Source organism: Diceros bicornis, chromosome 30, assembly GCF_020826845.1.
Source record: "Diceros bicornis minor isolate mBicDic1 chromosome 30, mDicBic1.mat.cur, whole genome shotgun sequence".
Classification (NCBI taxonomy): Eukaryota; Metazoa; Chordata; class Mammalia; order Perissodactyla; family Rhinocerotidae; genus Diceros; species Diceros bicornis.
Window position 1 is genome coordinate 8,928,281 of NC_080769.1, and position 18,867 is coordinate 8,947,147.

An 18,867-nucleotide genomic window follows, 5' to 3' on the forward strand; every position below is an offset into this window, starting at 1 on the left:
AACTGTACACTGCAGGGCTGGCCCCGTGGCTTAGCGGTTAAGTGCGTGTGCTCCGCTGCTGGCGGCCCGGGTTCGGATCCCGGGCGCGCACCAACGCACTGCTTCTCCGGCCATGCTGAGGCCGCGTCCCACATACAGCAACTAGAAGGATGTGCAGCTATGACATACAACTATCTACTGGGGCTTTGGGGAAAAAAAAAAATAAAATTAAAAAAAAAAAACAACTGTACACCACGAGGCTCAAAGTTTGACGGTTTTGGCCCAAGCCTGGGTAGAGGTCAAAGGTCGACATGTCCAACCCACTCCTGTGGATCAAAGGCTCAATTGTAGGTGACCTCCGTCCCCAGTGACACGGGGCCTGCGTCAGCCTTGCAGCCCGCGGAGGAAGTCTGCTGGCTGCCGGCACGATAGCAATTTAGGGGGCACACATGGGAAGCTGGAGGCCCCCCCGGATATCTGGTCTTTCTAGCCCCATCACTATGCAAGGCTTCACAAAGGCCAGAGGTCAGGGTTGCAATGCTTGGGGGGCAGCCCCCAGGTAGGAGGTGCAGGGCATGTGGGGGGTCTGGCTTACTGGGGGGAGCTGTCTGAAGTGCCCCTCCCCCATCAACTGCCAAAACATCTGCTGTGTGTTTGTTTGCAGCTGAGTTTGTGGGTAACTGCCAAGCCCGTGAGGAGGCGGAGTCTCCCACTGAGGCACCCCCCCCCCCCCCCCCCCCCGGGCACGGGGGATACATCTCATTTGCATGGACGTTTCTATTCCCTTCAGTTCTGCCAGGCTGGGGCTGTGGAGCAGAAAAAAGGTGCAGATCAGCCCCCAAGCCAGGTCTCGGCAGAAAGCCAGGCCCCCCCCCTCCCGGCTTGAACCCCTGGGCAGGGCACGTGGGCTCTCTGAGCCTCAGTTTCCTAGTCTGTAAAATGGGGGTATAATTGCCGCTGTCTCACATGGTCTGTTTCAGGCTCGAGCCTGTATGCCCTCAGATCATCCATGCCCTGCCCCGCCCCCACCCCATGACCAAGGGCTCACCGCTGCCCACCACATCTCCCTTGCCCACTGGCTTCTGCCCACATTTCACCAAGAGCGGGCACCCAGGATGGATTGGAAGGCAAGACGATGGGAGCAGCCAAGATACTTCTCCCCATCTGCTTCTGGGGAGCAGCATCTCCCACTGGGCACAGCCTCCTTATGTGCTAATTTCTAAATAGTCTCTCCCCACTCTATTTCAGTTTCTCATCTACGCAACCAACTCCTGTATTAAATCCCCTCCATTTGAGATGCTTCTATTTTCCTGAGTCGACGCTGACTGATGGAAGGCAGCTGTGACGGCTTTTGCTGGTTGGTTTTTTTGTTAAGAAACAATTTCAACAAAATAAAGTCTTTCCTTTTGAGTGTATCATTCTGCAAGTTTCCACAAACACATATAGTCATGCAACCACCACCAAAATTAAAATTTAGAATAGTTCCATCACCAGAAAATTCCCCCGTGCCCTTTCATAGTCAACCCGTCTCTCCACCCCCAGATCCTGCCAACCACTGGGATGTTCACCTTCCTCTAGTTCGATCTTGTCTAGAATGTCATAGAAATGGGACCACATAGCAGCCTTTTGTGTCTGGCTTCTTTCCCTCAGTGTTAAGCATTTGAGATTCACCCATGTTGTTATGTATCACTGGTTCCTTGATTCCTGAGCCATTTTCCTTGTAAGGATGGACAGCAGTCTGTCTGTTCATCTCCTAGTTGAAGGAGCTGCTCTGAGCTGCTCATGAGTTGATATTGCAAAGCGCTCAGGACAGTAACCAGCACATTATAAATGCGTCAGCTGTTATATTATGCTGGGGTGGGGGGCTTGCTGAGAAGGAGCCTCCGGCATTCCCCTCTCCCTGAACTGTGCATGCTTCTCTCGTCCCGAAGGGAGAGCCCACTCTTCCCAGGCTGGAAGGGCCAAGGCTACATCTGGTGGAGACGTGGCAGGGGCTGGCCTCCGCCGGGAGCCTCCCCACCCCATCCCTGAAGCCGAAAGTGGGCCCCGAGCCCACGGATGGATGAGACACAATGGCCGCAGCCCTGCTGCCTGCCAAGATCAGCATCTGGAAAGTTTCTCTGCAGCTGGGGCCCCTTCCCCCAGTGCTGGGCGATGATGAGAAAGTTGGGACCTGTCACAGACACTTCTTTCCATGCGGTTTCTCCTGCCAAGAGCTGAGAGGTGGGGGTGGGGAGAGTGGAGGCTCAGGGAGGAGGGAGGGCAGGCCTGGGCCTCATTGATTTGGGGGAGTTCACAAAATTTGGGATGGGAGTGGGATCAGAGAATTCCCCTCACCTGGATTACAGAGAAGAATGTTCCTCCTCTCACCAATGACTGATGTGGTCCTGAGTGGTACCCACCGCCCTTCTGTCCTGACCCGCCAGGGCAGGGATGCAAGTCACTGAATCTGGACTGGGGCGGGGACTTGAGATGAACAAGGAGGCAGAGAGCTTTAGTCCAAATCCCACCACTACTGTGTGCCTCAGTTTCCTCATCTCTAAAATGGGGTGACAAGGAAAAGGCAAAACTATGGAGACGGTAAAAAGATAGTGGTTGCCAGGGGTTGGGGGGAGGGAGGGAGGGATGAACAGGCAGAGCACAGAGGATTTTTAGGGCAGTGAAACTGTTCTGTGTGATACAATGATGGTGGATACGTGTCCTTCTCATTTGTCTAAACCCATAGAATGTACAACACCAAGGGTGAACACTAATGTCAACTATGAACTTGGGGTGATAATGACATGTCCATGCCAGTTCATCAGTTATAATCAATGCACCCTTCCGGGGCCATGTTGATGGTGGGGGAGCCTGGGCACATCTGGGGGCAGAGGGTATACGGGAAATCTCTGTACTTTCCACTCAGTTTTGCTGTGAACCTGAAACTGCTCTAAAAAATAAAGTCTATGAAAAAAAATGGGATGATGATAATAATAACACCCACCTCACAGGGTTGTGAGGATTCATAGGGCCGCACCCAGCACAGCCCGTGTCTGTCGCATGAGTGAGCGTTAGCCATTATTGTCAGAGGCCCTGTAATTAGTGGAGGCTGGTCCAATTCTCTTCCTTCTGTATTTCCCCTTCCTGGGACTCCCCAAGAAAAGGGCCTTGCTTCCTTCCTCTTCCACAGTTCTCACTCAGGGTCTCCCCTAGGGCAGGGCCCAGCTTTGCATTTAACCCCTCCAGACCATCAGGAAGTCTAGGCCTTCAGTGGTTTCCATTTCTCCAGCCGTCCCCTCAGCTGACCCGGCGGAGACCTCGTGTTGTGTCAGATGTAGGAGGCGGTGGGGTGGGGGGGAGGTGGAAGTTGCTTGTGAGTGCCTCTGTGTGCCTCAGGGGACATCACCTTTATCTAGGAGCCATGGTCCCTGTAACAGACAGCCGGATACGTCTGTGGCCTTGACATCACCCCCACCCCCAGGTCCCTGGGGGTATGGCAAACTGCTGAGCTAGCCGAGGGCACTTCCTCCGCAGCCTTCAAGTCCCCACAGAGGCTGAGATTTCCGCTCCGATAGCTCCGTGGGGAGGAGAGGACCCAGTTCTCTTTGCACTTTACTCCTGTGGGTTGAACACCTGGTTTCTAGAGGTCGTCCGGGCAACACATGTCACTTGGCAGAGGATTCAGTGAGGTGTTACCGAGGTCCGAGTGGACCCCAAGATCTGGCCTGGAACCAAGTGGACACTGAAATCTGGCTCAGGAAAAGAAGCGAAGTCTCTCTGACTTTTCTTATCTCCCCATAAAGCCCTGCTACCCTGTGTTAGAACTATCTGATTTCTTCTGTCTCCTCCATCGGACTGTCAGCTTGGGACGGCAGAAACCAATGAGGCATCACCAGAGATAGCACAGAGCATTGTATGTTGCATTATATGAATGTATACGCTGCCTACATATATGTAGCATTAACATATTGATTTTTAATATTCATTTCTTTATTAATCACTTACATATGTTTATTCTTAAGATCAATTTATTTAATGGTGATATGTCGATTGTTGATATGTTTATTAACATTATTGTTTATATTATTGATATTATTTATTATTGTTATTACAGGAAAAATTTTACAACTAGACGTCTGGCGATCTGTTTGTTACCTTTTATCTGATTTTTCATGTCTTTGTAAATTTTTTGAATTGGTAATACGAGCTAAAAACTTCCAGTCCCCCAGAGTATACCATGAAAAGTCTGGCCCCTTCTCACCTGTTCCCCTGCTCCCCAGCCCCCCTCCCTGAGGGTAACGGCTGTGACCAGTGGCTTGTGCCTTCTCCCCGAGATGGCCTATGAGTCCACAGGCAAATATGTGTGTATTTATACAGTCCTTATATATACACCTAGACGATGCGTGCAAGCAATGCAAACTGGTCTACTCTGTGTTTTTTTCAACTTAACATCTTGAAGAGTTTCACATCCAGACTACTCCATTTTTTACTTTTTTCTTAGTCATAAATGGATCAATTTTAATTTCCTTTTTGGTTTTGTGTTTTAACACTCTTTAAGAAGTGTAACATACATACAGAAGAGTGCACCAAAAGTCTCCTTTCTTTTTATCAGTTGCATTGTCTGGGTATCAAGCAGCCTTAAATTTTTTAAAATTTCAGCTTTATTGAGGTATCATTGACATATAAAATTGTAAGATAGTTAAAATGTACATCGTGGTGATTTGATAGACACATCGTTAAAGGATTTCCCTTTCTAGTTAAATAACTCACCCATTGTCTCACATATTTCTCTTTCGTGTATGAGAACATTTACGTTCTACTCTCTTAGCAAATTTCACTTATACATTGCAGTGTTATCAACTGAGGTCACTACTGTTTACGTTAGATCCTCAGACCTTATCCATCTTATAACCTAAAGTTGGTACCTTTCCACCAACCTCTCCCTGTTCCCCCACCCCAGCCCCTGGCAACCACTTTCCTACTCTCTGTTTCTATGAGTTTGACTTTTTTTTTTAAGATTCCACATATAAGTGAGACCATACGGTATTCATCTTTCTCTGTCTGGCTTACTTCACTTAACATAATGCCCTCAAGGTCCATCCATGTTGTTGCAAATGACAGGATTTCCTCGTGAGTGAATAATAGTCCATTGTCTGTATACACACATCTTCTTTATCCATTCATCCTTTAACGCACACTTAGGTTGTTTCCAGCTCTTGGCTATTGTGAATTACGCTGCAATGAACATGGGGGTGCAGATACCTTTTTTTTTAGCATTATGCTGTTCAACACTCTTTACTGAAGTATAATATATACATACAGAAGAGTGCACCTACCCCCTCCCTCCTTTTTATTGCATGGTCTGGGTATCACGGAATCTTAATTTTTAATTTAATTTATTGCTGGAATAGGGCACATACGCACGTCACAAAAGTCAATAGGCATGGAAGGATTCACAGAGTGAAAGCAGCCTCCCTCCCATGCCCTGTCTCCTGTCTTTCAATTCCTCGCCCAGGAAATTTACCAGTTTCTTCTTCTTGCCATATTCTGGATATTCTGCATGCATACAGTAGAATATCAGCTCCTCAGAAACACGGAGTTTTGTTCCTTAATAAATGTTTAACTTTGAGAATAGTGTCTGGCACCTACCAGGTGTTTAATGTATTTCATAAATAAACATATAAGCAGATTATGTATACATTTCCACAAATAGTACCCTCCTAAAAGGCTGAATGAGGGGAACGGGAGGAAACTGAAGGATTAAATAGAAGATTGGCCCTAGCTTGGAACGCAGGGCGCAACCTGGGCCTGCTGGTCGACCACAGCGAGGGTGGGACAGCTATCGATAAAGGGAGGGTCGGCTGTTGGGTGCTCCTGGGAGAGGGAGCAGCGGCTGAATTCTGAGGCCTTATCAAGGCAAAGCCAGTCCTGTCTTTGGGGCAGGGCGTGGCACATAGTAGGATCTTGATTATTTGTTAGATGAACACGCACATAGAAGGGGCTTAATGCCTATTTTCTGCGTTGACACATAGTCGGTTCTTAATGGCTCCTTGTTGAGTAAATAAATGGGATCCCGCGCTCTCCTCCAATTCTGGGGTCCCAGGGATGGGCCAACAGTTTATTCGCAACCGAAGACAGTTGTTTCAGGTTGAGGTCACCTGGCCAAGACAGACGTGACGTCACCAGGCTGCGTGACGTCATGCGCCGGCCGGTTCTCACGGGTGGGGGCTGGGAGGGGCAGGGCGGGAGGTGGGGGTGCGGACAAAGGGACCCCGCGCGCCTCCCCCGCCGGCCCCCGCGCGCGCGCCCCGGCTGGCCAGCCACATCTGGAATTCATTGCCGCCGCCGCCGGAAAAGGGAGGAGAAGAGGGCGGGGCGAGTTGGGGGGCCGAGGCGGTGCCTTTCCCCGCCCCCCCTCCGTCCCCGGTCCCCAGCCCCGGGACGCAGCCGAGCCCGGCGGGCAGCCCCAGCCCCAGCCGCGGCCGTCCCGGGGACGCAGACGCCCAAGCCCCTCCGACCAGGGCAGCGACCCGGGCCAGCCTAGCCAGGTGAGCGTGCGTGGCGAGGGGGAGGCAGAAAGGGCGGGCCCCGGTCTCCTGAGGTCGCAGGATCGGAGCTGGGGGGCCTGGCCAGGGGTTGGGGGCGCCCCGGGGCGCGCACGCGCCGCGCGTGCTCCTGCTGCACGGAGGGAGTGGTCACCGTGAGCCCTCTCCACGACTCCAGGCGGCCCCCACTGCCTCGGCCGCGAACCCCCAGACTGCGCTCCCTGCCTTCCCCAGCGGCAGGAAGTTGGCGCCGAGGAGAAGGCGGAATCCGAGCGCTTTCAGTCGCAGACTGGGAGGCAGGACAGCGAGCCCCGCGATCAAGGGTTTGGGGAGTGTGTATGGGGGTGTAGGGCGCCCCTCCTGGCTAACTCGGGCTGGGCGAGGGCGAAAGGTGCTGCGCGCCCTAGAGCTTCCAAGCCAAGGGGCGGGGCCCCGGGGAAGGCAGTCGCCCACTGTCTGCTCATCTGGCTCTCTGCCTCAGTTTCCCTGAGTAGTTCGTCTCCTCCAGTCCGCCCGCGGGGGCGTGGCTTTGTTCTTGAGGGACAGGGAACGTGACTGCGTGGCTCCGGCGCGTCGTCTTTATCCTGGGGATGGGGCCTGGGTGCAGACGTGCGTGCCACAGACCCCGTGTGGTCCCGGGCCCAGCAGAGCGTCGGAACCTCGCCCCCTCCTCCGGCACGAATTGACTCACCCGGGGATTTCCACCCCCTCCCCCGAGTCCGCCCTAGTCAGGTGCTCCGGGCGCCACGCGCTGTGCCCACCGTCCTCCGCGTGGCGCAACGCGGGTGCAGCATTCGTGGTGCGGCTGCTGCTGGAATCTCCCCCCACCCCAACCCCCAGTGCTCCGGGAATGCCAAGGCGGGGCCCCTGGGACGGAGAGGAGCCCCCCACCCCCACTTGGAGATGTTGGGGGTCCCGCGCGTGTGGCTGTCGCGGGAGAGAGGAGGCGCGGCCCCAGCGGCTGCGAGTGTGGATACCGCGCATTCCACGGCCAGATAAGGAGGTCGAGACTGCGGCTGGAGGGCGGGGGCGGGTCCTGCCGCCGTCTCCACGGAGACGCGCTGGGCTTCGCCCGGGGTGGGGGGGCTGCTCGCGGACCAGAGGCGTCTCCAGCCTCCCTTGCTGTTGTTTGGGTCTGGGCAGAGTTTAGGAGCCTCCACCCTCGGGGACCCACTGGGGCCTTGTTGGTCCGTTCATTCATTCATCCGTCCATCCATCCATTCCACATGCTTTCTGAGCACTTCTGTATGCCAGGCATCGTTCCAAAGGGGCTGAAAACCGACTGGGTGGCTGGCCTCCGACACTCACGTTCTACCGTGGAAGCCAGACAGAAAACAAGAAATACAATCATAATTTCCAAAATTTGCAAGTGCTGTGAAGATCATAGAGCAAGATGCTGTGATAGAAAGGGCCTGAGGAAGGCGGCTCGAGTAGACTGGCACGTCAGAGGAGGCCCCTCTGAGAAAGTGCCCTTAAAACTGAAACCTGAAAGATGAGGAGATAGTCGTTCAAGGATTGCGAGGAAGGGCATGCCAGGTGGAGGAACAGCCGCGGCAAAGGCTGTGAGCTGGCGATGGGGGTGGCAGGCAGGAGGCCAGTGTGGTGGGAGTGGAGTGACCCTGGGGGAGAGTGGGAAGAGACTAGGTGGGAAGGGGCCAGGCCCTTTGGGGCAGTGGGGAGCCATGGTAGAAGCTGGAGCTGAGCAGTGGCCTAGTGGAGCGCCCCCTGGCTGCAGCGCGGAGAATAGGGGGTGGGGCCTGAGAGCTGAAGAAAGGGGGAGAGGGGCTGCCCTAGGGCAAGAGGCTCATTGAGTGACCGGGAGGAACACTTAACCACAGGAGTTGCCTCTAAGGGGAACTTGGGGAAGGGGTGCCTGGAAGCCACTGAGGCTTCCTCCAGCCTTCCTCTCTCCTTATTTCCCCTTGAACAGTCTTGGTCTGTCTCTCTTCCCTTCCCTCCAAACCCTGTCACTTGTGGCTCTCCCTCCATTGAGGCCAGGGACCGCCTCCTGAGCTTCTGTGTGTAGCCAGCCTGGGAGGCTGACACAGCGAGGGGAAGCTGGCAAGGGCTGTATCGGCCTCGGGGTGACTCTGCCAGCCCCAACCTCCGGGCCCTTCTTCCTCTTTCTGGGAAGCAGACCTGCCGTCAGTTCGCGTGTTAGCAAAGTCGTCGGGATGCAGTGTGGGCCTCAGTTTCCCCTTCTCTAACTAGGAGAGCCGTCCTGCCTTCTGAGGATGCCTTGACAGCCTCCTGGGGCTGCAGAAAGTGAGGGTACAGCGCCCCCTGTCTCTCCCCCCTCCCCCCCAAGAAGACAGACTTGGTCAGTCCCTGGGGTGCAAGGGCTGAACTCATTTCTTATTTCGCCAGGAAACGGCTATAAATCTTTCTCTTGGCCGCCAGACAGGAGACGAGTGGTGGCCCCACATGAGGCGGGGACGGGGCGGCCACGGAACATACCCTGCGCTTCTCGCCCACCAGCAAATGTGTTTCCCAGGCCTGCGATGGGTCTTTGATTGTTAATTATGAACCCCAAGAGGGGCCCAGTAGACCAGGGCAGGCTGGGGGCGTCTGGTCGGGGTGACCCGGCGGTCAGGCCGCGGTTCAAACTCTCCCCTGGGACACCCACACAGCCTTCACTCTGTCCTCGGAAAGAAATGAGCTGCAGCCGCCTGCTGAGGTCCAGATCAGTAGTGCTGGCCGGAGAGCGCCCCCAACGGGCCAATCAAATACCGAGGACGGAGAGCTCAGGCCAATAGGCGAATCGCTCAATGCCCTGGGATTGAAAATGACCCAATCAGAGCGCGTGCTGTTTCTGGCCCGACGGCTGGTCTGGTAAGGCCGAGGCCTGGGCCAAGCCAGCTCCAGGCCGGCTGCAGCGGGCAGAGGGCATCGGGGCGCCAGGGGCCCTGTCCGGCAGGGAACAAGGGGCCTCTGTGTGGCGATCTGGGCGGGGCGACAGTCCCCGGGGATGCGCACAAGCCCTTCTCTGTTCCCAAACTAGGACGGATGTCCCTTTGCCCAGGGGGAGCAGCTGCCTCCGTCAGGCCGGGGGCCAGGGCGCCCCTCCGAGGGGGCGTCCGGGGACTGAATGGCTTGGCGACCCCGGAAGCCCCCCATCACTCCCAGGCTCACTAGGAACCGGCCTAACCAGCCTCCTTTCTGGAACCGTGTTCCTGGAGCGCACGTGGTCTTTGCTAGGCGTGTTTCCAGGGATGTGGGGAGGGCTTTCCCGCGCCTCCCCCTACCCCCCCAATTATCTAATGGCTGGAGCTTCCTCCCGGCTCCTTTGTGAAAGGCAGACACTGCACCACCTCTGAGACACCCCCCCCCCCACCAAGCTGGGGGAAACCATGATGTCCGCTCTCATCCTCTCTGCCCACGCGCCTCTTCCCACCCCCTCCCCCCACGGCTCAGTTTTCCTTGACAGTGGGGGTGACTCAGGGTTTCATGGAAACAAATACCGTCCCCCCTCCCCGCGAGGCTGCACGCCCCCTCACCGCTCACATGACTTCAGCACAGCTGCCCCATCCTCCTAGCCAGGACCTCCCAGACCGGTCTCCCGTGGCTCCCCCATCCCATCAGCCTTCTCCACACCGGATGTGACTGGGGAGCTGGGACTCCACCCTGTTTGTTCCAGGGGCCTCACATCTGGATTTCATCTTGGCTGGGGAGGGGGGTGCCGGCGCCCTGCTCACCCCGCTGGGACTGTCTGTCACACGGCTGGACTAGCTGGTGCTGATGAGAACAGGCTGTTGGGAATCTTGCCTGGCTGGCTCAGTCAACATCCCTCCCCAAAAGATTGGGTGGAGGGCACCTAGGCCACAGCTGTATGTGTGGCAGGAAGAGGGGAGCTAATAATATTGGCTAATATTTATTGAGTGCTTGCTACGTGCTAAGCGTGCCTTATGCATCATTCAACAAGATTTTCCCATCAGCCCTCTGAAGTCCCCGTTGCACCGATGAGAACATTGCAGCTGAGAGGCCGAGTATCTCGTGACTTGTCCAAGGTCCCTCAGCATGTCAGAGGGGGGAGTGGGGTTGAATCCTGAATTGCTTCCAAGATCTACGTCCTTGAAGATGACGTGACCTCAGGGATGCTCGAACCTTAGGGCCACCCTGGTGTCTCCCCAAGACCTTATCTTGGGAGCGCGCATGGCCTTGGGGCTTAGACCCAGCCTGGAATCCAGGGCAGTGGGTGGTAACCAGCAAGGGACCGTGTTATCAGCAGTGAGCATCTCGCTGACCCGGGTTGCCAGGCTGGCCTGAGGCCTGAGGCTCCAGTATATTTGAGGAAGGAGACAAGCTCTCCAGCTCCTGCCCCAGGCTCGCTCTCTGGGTAGGTTGGCAAGGCTTCTGGAAGCCCACTTTGTGTCCTTCATGCCCCTGGGGGGAGACCTTCTGTTCCTTTGAAAGACAGTGTAGCCTAGTGGTTATAGAGGCTTTGGAGTGAGTTTTTTTGGCTCTGCCACTTACTAGCTTTGAGATTTTGAGAAAGTGAATTGACCTCTCTGAGTTTCCCACCTGTAAAGCGGAGATGGTGATGATTCTGACTTCACGCGGCCACTCAGCGAGGGGTGACGGAGCTGGGAGTCGAACCACAGCCGTCCAAAGTCAGAGCCCCGGCAGCAGCCACAGCACTGACCTGTCTGTCTGTCTGTCTGTCTTTTCTCTCTGCAGCTCTGACAGCCCCATGGCCCCGGCCGGCCACTGAGCCCCACCATGGGCAGCCTGTACTCGGAGTACCTCAGCCCCAGCAAGGTCCTGGAACACTATAATTACACCAAGGAGACACTGGACACGCAGGAGGCCTCCCGCCAGGTGGCCTCGACGCTGATCATCATTCTCTGCTGCGCCATTGTGTTGGAGAATCTTCTGGTGCTCATCGCGGTCATACGCAATAGCAAGTTCCACTCGGCCATGTACCTGTTCCTGGGCAACCTGGCCGCCTCAGACCTCCTGGCGGGCGTGGCCTTTGTCGCCAACACCTTGCTCTCGGGCCCTGTCACGCTGCGGCTGACACCCGTGCAGTGGTTCGCCCGCGAGGGCTCTGCCTTCATCACGCTCTCCGCCTCCGTCTTCAGCCTCTTGGCCATCGCCATCGAGAGGCACGTGGCCATTGCCAAGGTCAAGCTTTACGGCAGTGACAAGAGCTGCCGTATGCTGCTGCTCATCGGCGCCTCGTGGCTCATCTCGCTGGTGCTCGGTGGCCTGCCCATCCTTGGCTGGAACTGCCTGGGCCACCTGGAGGCCTGCTCCACCGTCCTGCCGCTCTACGCCAAGCAGTACGTGCTCTGCGTGGTCACCATCTTCTCCGTCATCCTGCTGGCCATCGTGGCCCTGTATGTCCGCATCTACTGCGTGGTCCGCTCCAGCCATGCCGATGTGGCTGGCCCGCAGACGCTGGCCCTGCTCACGACCGTCACCATCGTGCTGGGCGTCTTCATCCTCTGCTGGCTGCCCGCCTTTAGCATCCTCCTCCTGGACTATGCCTGTCCCGTCCGGGCCTGCCCTGTCCTCTACAAGGCCCACTACTTCTTCGCCTTCGCCACCCTCAACTCGCTGCTCAACCCTGTCATCTACACGTGGCGCAGCCGGGACCTGCGCCGGGAGGTACTGAGGCCTCTGCTGTGCTGGCGGCAGGCGGCGGGGATACAGGGACGGCGGAGCGGGACCCCGGGCCACCGCCTCCTGCCCCTCCGCAGCTCCAGCTCCCTGGAGAGGGGCACGCACATGCCCACGTCGCCCACGTTTCTGGAGGGCAACACGATGGTGTGAGGGACACGTGGGCCGACAGCCAGGCCACAGCAGAGTGCCCTGCGGAGAGGCGCCGAATGACCTTGGACAGAGATGTGGGGCTGCCAAGCAAGATGTCCCCACACCAGAGACCTGGGTGATACTGAAAATGTTTCACGCCCGGGACAGCCGGCTGAGGCACCGACCAGTCACGTGGCCGAGCTGCAGCAGCGTCGTGGAGACAAGTGCGGTGACCTGTGTGGCCCCTTGAGGACTAGATCATGAGGAGGTCTGGGAGACCCGGAAAGGGCCCGGGTGACAGCAGGCAGGCGCTCGAGAGGAGCTGAGGGCAGGGGCGATTGACAACCCGGTACGAAGGATTTCAAGATTTCACCACTGTCTGACCCTCCGCCCTGTGCCAGACTCCTTTGAATTTATCTGTTTTGCCACTTTCTCCTGGCAACCTCAGGCCACTTCCCTGGAACCACTGTCCCGAGAGGCTGGAGGCCTCCTCCCTGACCGTCCCAGGTGGCCCTGGCTGACAGTTCTGGGGCTCAAAGCCACACCTTCCCCAAATTTCACCAGCTGCCTCACTTTAAGAGATGCTGGGAAACCACAGGGTGGAGGTCGGGGGCCGGGGGCTAAACCCCATTCTCAGACCTCATTGGCGAATTGCACTATTTGGGGCACGGAGGAATCGCCAAGGACTGGAAAAACCGGTCTGGGGGCCCTGAAGAGGGCTCTGGGCCTCCCAGTGGGGCAGGGTGGAACTTGAGAAAGTTCTAGGGGGAGCTGTCTGCCCAGGAACCCCACCCCCCGCCCTTCGCCAAAAACAGCGACCCCCAAGCTACTGCCACCTCCAGCCCCAGCCGAGGTCCCAGATCTCCTAAGAAAGGGGAGCCTGGAGCCCGCTGTGCCTCCTTTCAAGTTGTATTGAACGGAGCAGGAGGTGGGGGTGCCAAGGACGTTTGTGGGGCGCTCTCCCCTGACCTGCCCTGGAAGGACTTGGCTAAATTCTGTGGCTAGATGGAAGGGACATTGCGGTACAAATGTATATTTATGTGTGTCTGTCTGTGCATGTGTGTGTGTGTGTGCATGCGTGTGTCACGTCTGTGACCCCCTCTCCCCACCGCGTTTCCCCAGAGTGGATGCTATTCTGTCTCCTCATGTCCGTGTCGAAACTGCCAAAGAGGGCTCCGGCCTTGCACAGACTCCTGTCACTGCTGGCTCATCTCCCCAGTTTCAGAGCTTCGGGAAGGAAACCTCACACCTCAGAGTGATCTCTTGTGAATGCACAGGCTGGGGAGGGGGGCTTTGGGGGGCAAGGAGCCAGTTGGGGGCTTGTCTCCCCTCATACAGCTCCCCAGATGCCCCTCGTGCCTGAGACCCAGGCTCATGCCGATCAATAAACGGTTCAGTTTCTCCTGGTGGTGGTTGTCTTTTGGGGCTTAAGGCGGTAGTTCCCCCATTTGCGCCCTGCGTGGCTGGGGAGGGATGGGACAGGGGAGGGTGACTGCTGCCCAGGCCTGGCGGGTGCTGGGGCCCCCCTCAGGAGCTGGTCTTGGAGGACCTGGGCCCAGAGACCCCTCCGGAGCTCATATTCCCCGAAGGAATGGCTGGCCTTCATCAAGCACCTTCGAGGCATGAAGATGTGAATCCTTAGGAGGCGGGAGTTACTATAAACTCCTTTTCTGGAGATGTGGGTTCAGAGAAAAGTGAGCTGCTTGGGGTCACACAGCCCTGTCTGGATTTGAACTCGGGCGGGCTGACTCTAGATCTTACCGGCTCCACCACTGGGCCAGAGAAAGGATCCTCAACCCTCTCTTTGTCATGGAAGGAGGGGTCGGCCCCACCCAGAACCAAGAGCAGCCCAGATGGGATGCAGCTGGTGGGTGGGTCCCTAGCTTGGCTCCAGGGTGACACCACCCTTTGCCCAGAGGCACAGGGCTCAGCGACTCCTTTGAAGATAGATCTGGTGCTTTGAAGGGGAACCCAGGCCCTCAAGCTGAAGCCTCACCCAGCAACACCATTGCAAATACTAAGGCAGCCAGTGAGAGAGAAGGAATGGCGCAGACCCAGACCGCAGCCAGGGGCTCAGAGGCCAGCACGCCCCATCGGAATTCCCCTTCCTCCAGCCATTCAAAGACAACCTTTGTTTGGAAACCTGAGCCCTCGCTGGGATAGGCAGGAAGAAGAGGCAGAGGGGAGGCCAGGGTCAATAAATTTCCCCAAATAGCCACATGCTCCCTCCGTCTCCTCCTTCAGGCCTCTGCTCGAATGCCACCTCCTCAGAGAAGCCCCCTCTGACCACCTTCTTCCCTCTCTATCTAGCCCCGCACCTGCTTATCACTTGCCAGTATATTATATATGGGTTTATCTGTCTTCCCTCAATTAAAATAGGAGCACCTTGAAGATAGGACAGCATCCATCTTATTCACCACTGTGTCTCTAGCATCTTGAACAGTATTTGATGCATTCCCACCACAGGGCCTTTGCACCTGCTGTTCCGTCTACCTGGAATGATCTTCCTCCAGGCATCCTTGTGACTCCTCTGTCCTCCTTCAGGTCTATATTCAAATATAACACCCGTGGTGAGGCCTCTGGCCATGCCACGCACACGTTTCTTACCCTATCCCCCTCTTTGCTGCTCTCTAACATACAACACATTTTGATTCTTTTTCCTGTTTATTTTCGATTTCTCCCTTCAGAATGCCAGTTCCATGACAACAGGGGTCTGTCTTGTTCACTGCTTGACCCCAGTGCTCAGAACAGTGGCCGGCACACAGTAGGTACTCCATAAATGTTTCTCGACTGAATGAAAGCAAAGCCAAATGATGGTCATGTCAATGAGTGTTAAGTGCTGTGAAGAAAATAAAACAGGGCAAGCAACAGTTTGGGGGTACTGTGCTCTGTAGAGTAGGCACTACTATTGGGACTCTAAGGAAACTGAGGCACAGAGAGGTCACGTAACCTGCCTGAGGTCCCAGATCATGTGGGTGCAGGGGCTGGGATTTGAACCCAGGCCATCTTTGATTGCCGACTGCAACACAGCTGATCCTCCTTAACATGCTGGTCTGAAGATCTGCTTTGCTGATATCTCCCAAATCTTGGAGCCTAGAACGGAAGGGACCGATCCCTGGGTATGCAAGATGATTTTCACCTCCTTTTTCCCTCTGGAGCCTATTGGCTATTAGGGGGCATCAAACTCACCTGTTAAAAGGCAGGTTCTTTTTTTATTTTTTTAATTTTGTTGAGGTCATGTGGGTTTATAAGAGTGTGTAATTTCAGGTGTACATTATTATGTATCAGTTTCTGTGTAGACTGCATCGTGCTCACCACCAATAGTCTAGTTTTTATCCACCACCATACATTTATATTCCTTTACCCCTTTGGCCCACCACCCTATCCCCTGCCCCTCTGGTGACCACTAATCTGTTCTCTTTATTCATGTGTTTGTTTATCTTCCACATAGGAGTGAAATCATGCGGTGTTTGTCTTTCTCTGTCTGGCTTATTTCGTTTAACATAATACCCTCAAGGTCCATCTATGTTGTTGTGAATGGGACGATTTTGTGTTTTTTACCACTGAGTAGCATTCCTTTGTGTATATATACCACATCTTCTTGATCCACTCATCAATCGAGGGACACTTGGGTTGCTTCCACTTCTTGGCTATAGTAAATAATGCTGTAATGAACATACGGGTGCATAAGCCTCTTTGGATTGTTGATTTCAAGTTCTTTGGATAAATACCCAGTAGTGGGATAGCTGGATCATACAGTATTTCTATTTTTAATTTTTTGAGAAATCCCCATGCTGTTTTCCATAGAGGCTGCACCAGTTTGCACTCCCACCATCAGTGTGTGAGGGTTCCCTTTTTTCCACGTCCTCTCCAACACTTGTTATTTCTCGTCTTGTTACTTACAGCCATTCTGACAGGTGTGAGGTGATACCTCATTGTAGTTTTGAAAATGCAGATTCTTAAGCTCCGCAGTCAGACATTCTGATGGAGCAGATCGGGAGGGACCCCAGCAATGCATCGCCAGTGATGAGGAAAGGCATAGTCTTTGGACCACGTTCTGAGAAGTTCTAGACTCCATAACCTAGAGCAGCACGTTCCAGTAGAACCGTCTGCAATGATGGAAATACGCCATATCTGCACTGCCTACTGGTGGCTATTTAGCACCTGAAATGTGGCTGGTGCGGTACAGGAGCTGAATTTGAACTTTCATGAATTTAAATGTACGTAGTCACGCGTGGCCGTTGCCTCCAGTACCGGCAACACAATTCTAGATTCTGTAACTCTAGTCGCTACAGCCTCTGAGCGGCTTGAACTCTTTTGGCATTATGCCACCATTTCCACAAAAATTCATGTCTTACCACTGTTATTATGAATGACACGGTAGCTTCCACATATCACATCATGATTTTTGGAATATTTCATTTAATAATCATATCAAGATTAGGCTCAGCTGAAGATGACAGAAAGCACAAAATATAGTAACTTAAATAAGAGGGAGAAATTGATGTCTCTTTCATATGAAAGAGTTTCAGGGGAAATTAGTCGCAGGTAAGAAGGACGGGTGCCCACTTACTAGCAATCCAGGCTCCTGTCTGTCTATCTCTCTCTATATATATATCTATCCATCCTCCCATCTATCTAAGTACTTCGGTGCGTTTCCTAAGAACAAGACATTTTCATAACCTCAGTAAAATGATCAAAATCAGGAAAGCTACAAACTTTAATCAGATTTCATCAATTGTCCTGTTACCGATCTTTATAGCGGAAGAAAATGCCAGATCACTTGTTGCAATCAGCTGTCCTTTTAGTCTCCTTCTATCAGAACAGCTTCTGAACTTTCGTGACTTGGATATTTTTGAAAAATGCAGGTCAGGGTTTTGGTAGAATGTCCTTCAATTTGGGTTTGTCCGATGTTTCTGCATGGTTAGATTCAAGCTATGCTTTTTTGGCAGAAATACCACAGAAGTGATATATCTTTCTCAATTAGTCCCATCATCAGCAGTATTCACTTTGATCACTTGATGGTATCTGCTAAGTGTCTTTCAAGTTACTGTTTCCTACTTTGTAATTATGAAGTATCTTGTGGGAGGCACTTTGAGACTCTGTGAATATCTTGTTACTCAACCAACTCACTCGTTTAGCATCCATTCTTGTCTGAATCAATTATTACTCACTGGATATTTTGAAGAAAATTGGAGGCCAGCACATCATTTCATTCGTGAATAACTCACTTCTTAAAAGAAAGCAACACCTTTTTTTTTTTAGCTTAACCGCAATACCAGAATCATACTTATCAGAAGTATCAATCAGTGTTTGAATTTCCCCATCTGTCTTGGCTTTCTTCTTAACATTTTATTTGTTTGAATCAGAATCCGAACAAGGTCCTCACATGGCATTTAGTTAATGAAGCTTTCCTTGTTAAACAATAGATTTAACCAAGTTAAATCTATTTAACCTTGTTTGACGAGGTTTAACAAGGTTTCCTCTCTCTCTCTTTTTTTCCTTCTTTCTTTCTTTCCTCCCTCCTTTCCTTCCTTCCTTCCTTCTTTCTTTCATCTTTCGTTTGTTGAAGAAACCAGGTTGTTTGTCTAGAGAGCTTCCCAGAGTTTGGTATTGGCTGATGGCATCCTCTTATGTCATTTAACACTGTTCCTCTGTCCCCAGTCAGATTCAAGATTGATATTTTTGGCTTCAACTCTTTGTAGGTGGTACTGGAAACTTTCACCAGGAGAACTTGACGTCTGGCTGTCTCTCACTTTTGCTGATGACTAAGACTGATCAGGGGGTTCCAATGCCATCACCCTGATCTTTGTAAATTCCCCATCTGACTGTCCCCTAATGGTTTGATTATCCATGGACACCTGTTGTGTAGATCCACTTCATTAGCGGTATTCAAAGGATTTCTAATCCATCTCTCCATCCTCACGTCCCTAGCCATTTTTCTCATTTGTCTACAAAGCAAACACACTTTCCCAAAATTCACACATCCGGTGTTTAACACCTTTCCCTGAATGTCTTGTCCAGAAATAGTTAAATCTGCCAAGAAAGGGAAATGAAGTCAGGTGGATGTGATTCATTTTTAGTGGCAATTGCGGTGTATTAAAATGCCTACTCTAAAGTCAGAAAAACCAGACTCGAATCTCACATCCAACACTTGACAACCCAACTAGACTTTGAGCAAGTCATGTGACAAGTCCCAGCTGGTTTCATCATCTGTAAAATGGGTATGTTAACAATCCCAACCTCGAATGCAAAATGGGACTGCCACTTTAGGAAAGAGTTTGGCAGTTTCCTACAAAGGCAAACATAAATTTACCACACGACTCAGAAATTTGATTCCAGGTATCTGCCCAAGAGAAATGAACGTATACGTCCACACAAGGACTTGTGTGTGAACGCTCACAGCAGCATTGTTCATAATAACCCCGAAGTGGAAACAACTCTAATGTCCATCAACTGGTGAAAGGATAAAGAAGATGTGGTCCATCCATACAATGGAATATGACTCAGCAATAAAAAGGAACAAAACACTGATACACACAATAACACGAATGAAACTCAAAATAATTATGCTAAGCGAAAGAAGCCAGACACAAAAGATCATATGTTG

The 18,867-nt window shown here is 53.1% G+C and overlaps 1 protein-coding gene across 2 annotated transcripts; it reads left to right on the plus strand.

Moving 5' to 3' along the window:
• Positions 1-6,310: 6,310 nt before the first annotated feature.
• S1PR2 (sphingosine-1-phosphate receptor 2) lies at positions 6,311-13,675 on the plus strand. 2 transcript variants are annotated; one of them, XM_058525746.1, is made up of 2 exons: positions 6,311-6,506; positions 11,181-13,675. In XM_058525746.1, exon 2 carries the CDS (start codon positions 11,223-11,225, stop codon positions 12,276-12,278), a length of 1,056 nt encoding a protein of 351 aa, XP_058381729.1. In that variant the 5' UTR covers positions 6,311-6,506; positions 11,181-11,222; the 3' UTR covers positions 12,279-13,675. The 2 variants fall into 2 exon arrangements, with proteins under 2 accessions (XP_058381729.1, XP_058381730.1); XM_058525747.1 differs by lacking the exon at positions 6,311-6,506 and adding an exon at positions 6,710-7,506.
• Positions 13,676-18,867: the final 5,192 nt, after the last annotated feature.

Excerpts from the sequence above, each read along its gene's own strand:
- S1PR2 (XM_058525746.1), top strand. The coding sequence starts at position 11,223 with ATGGGCAGCCTGTACTCGGAGTACCTCAGCCCCAGCAAGGTCCTGGAA.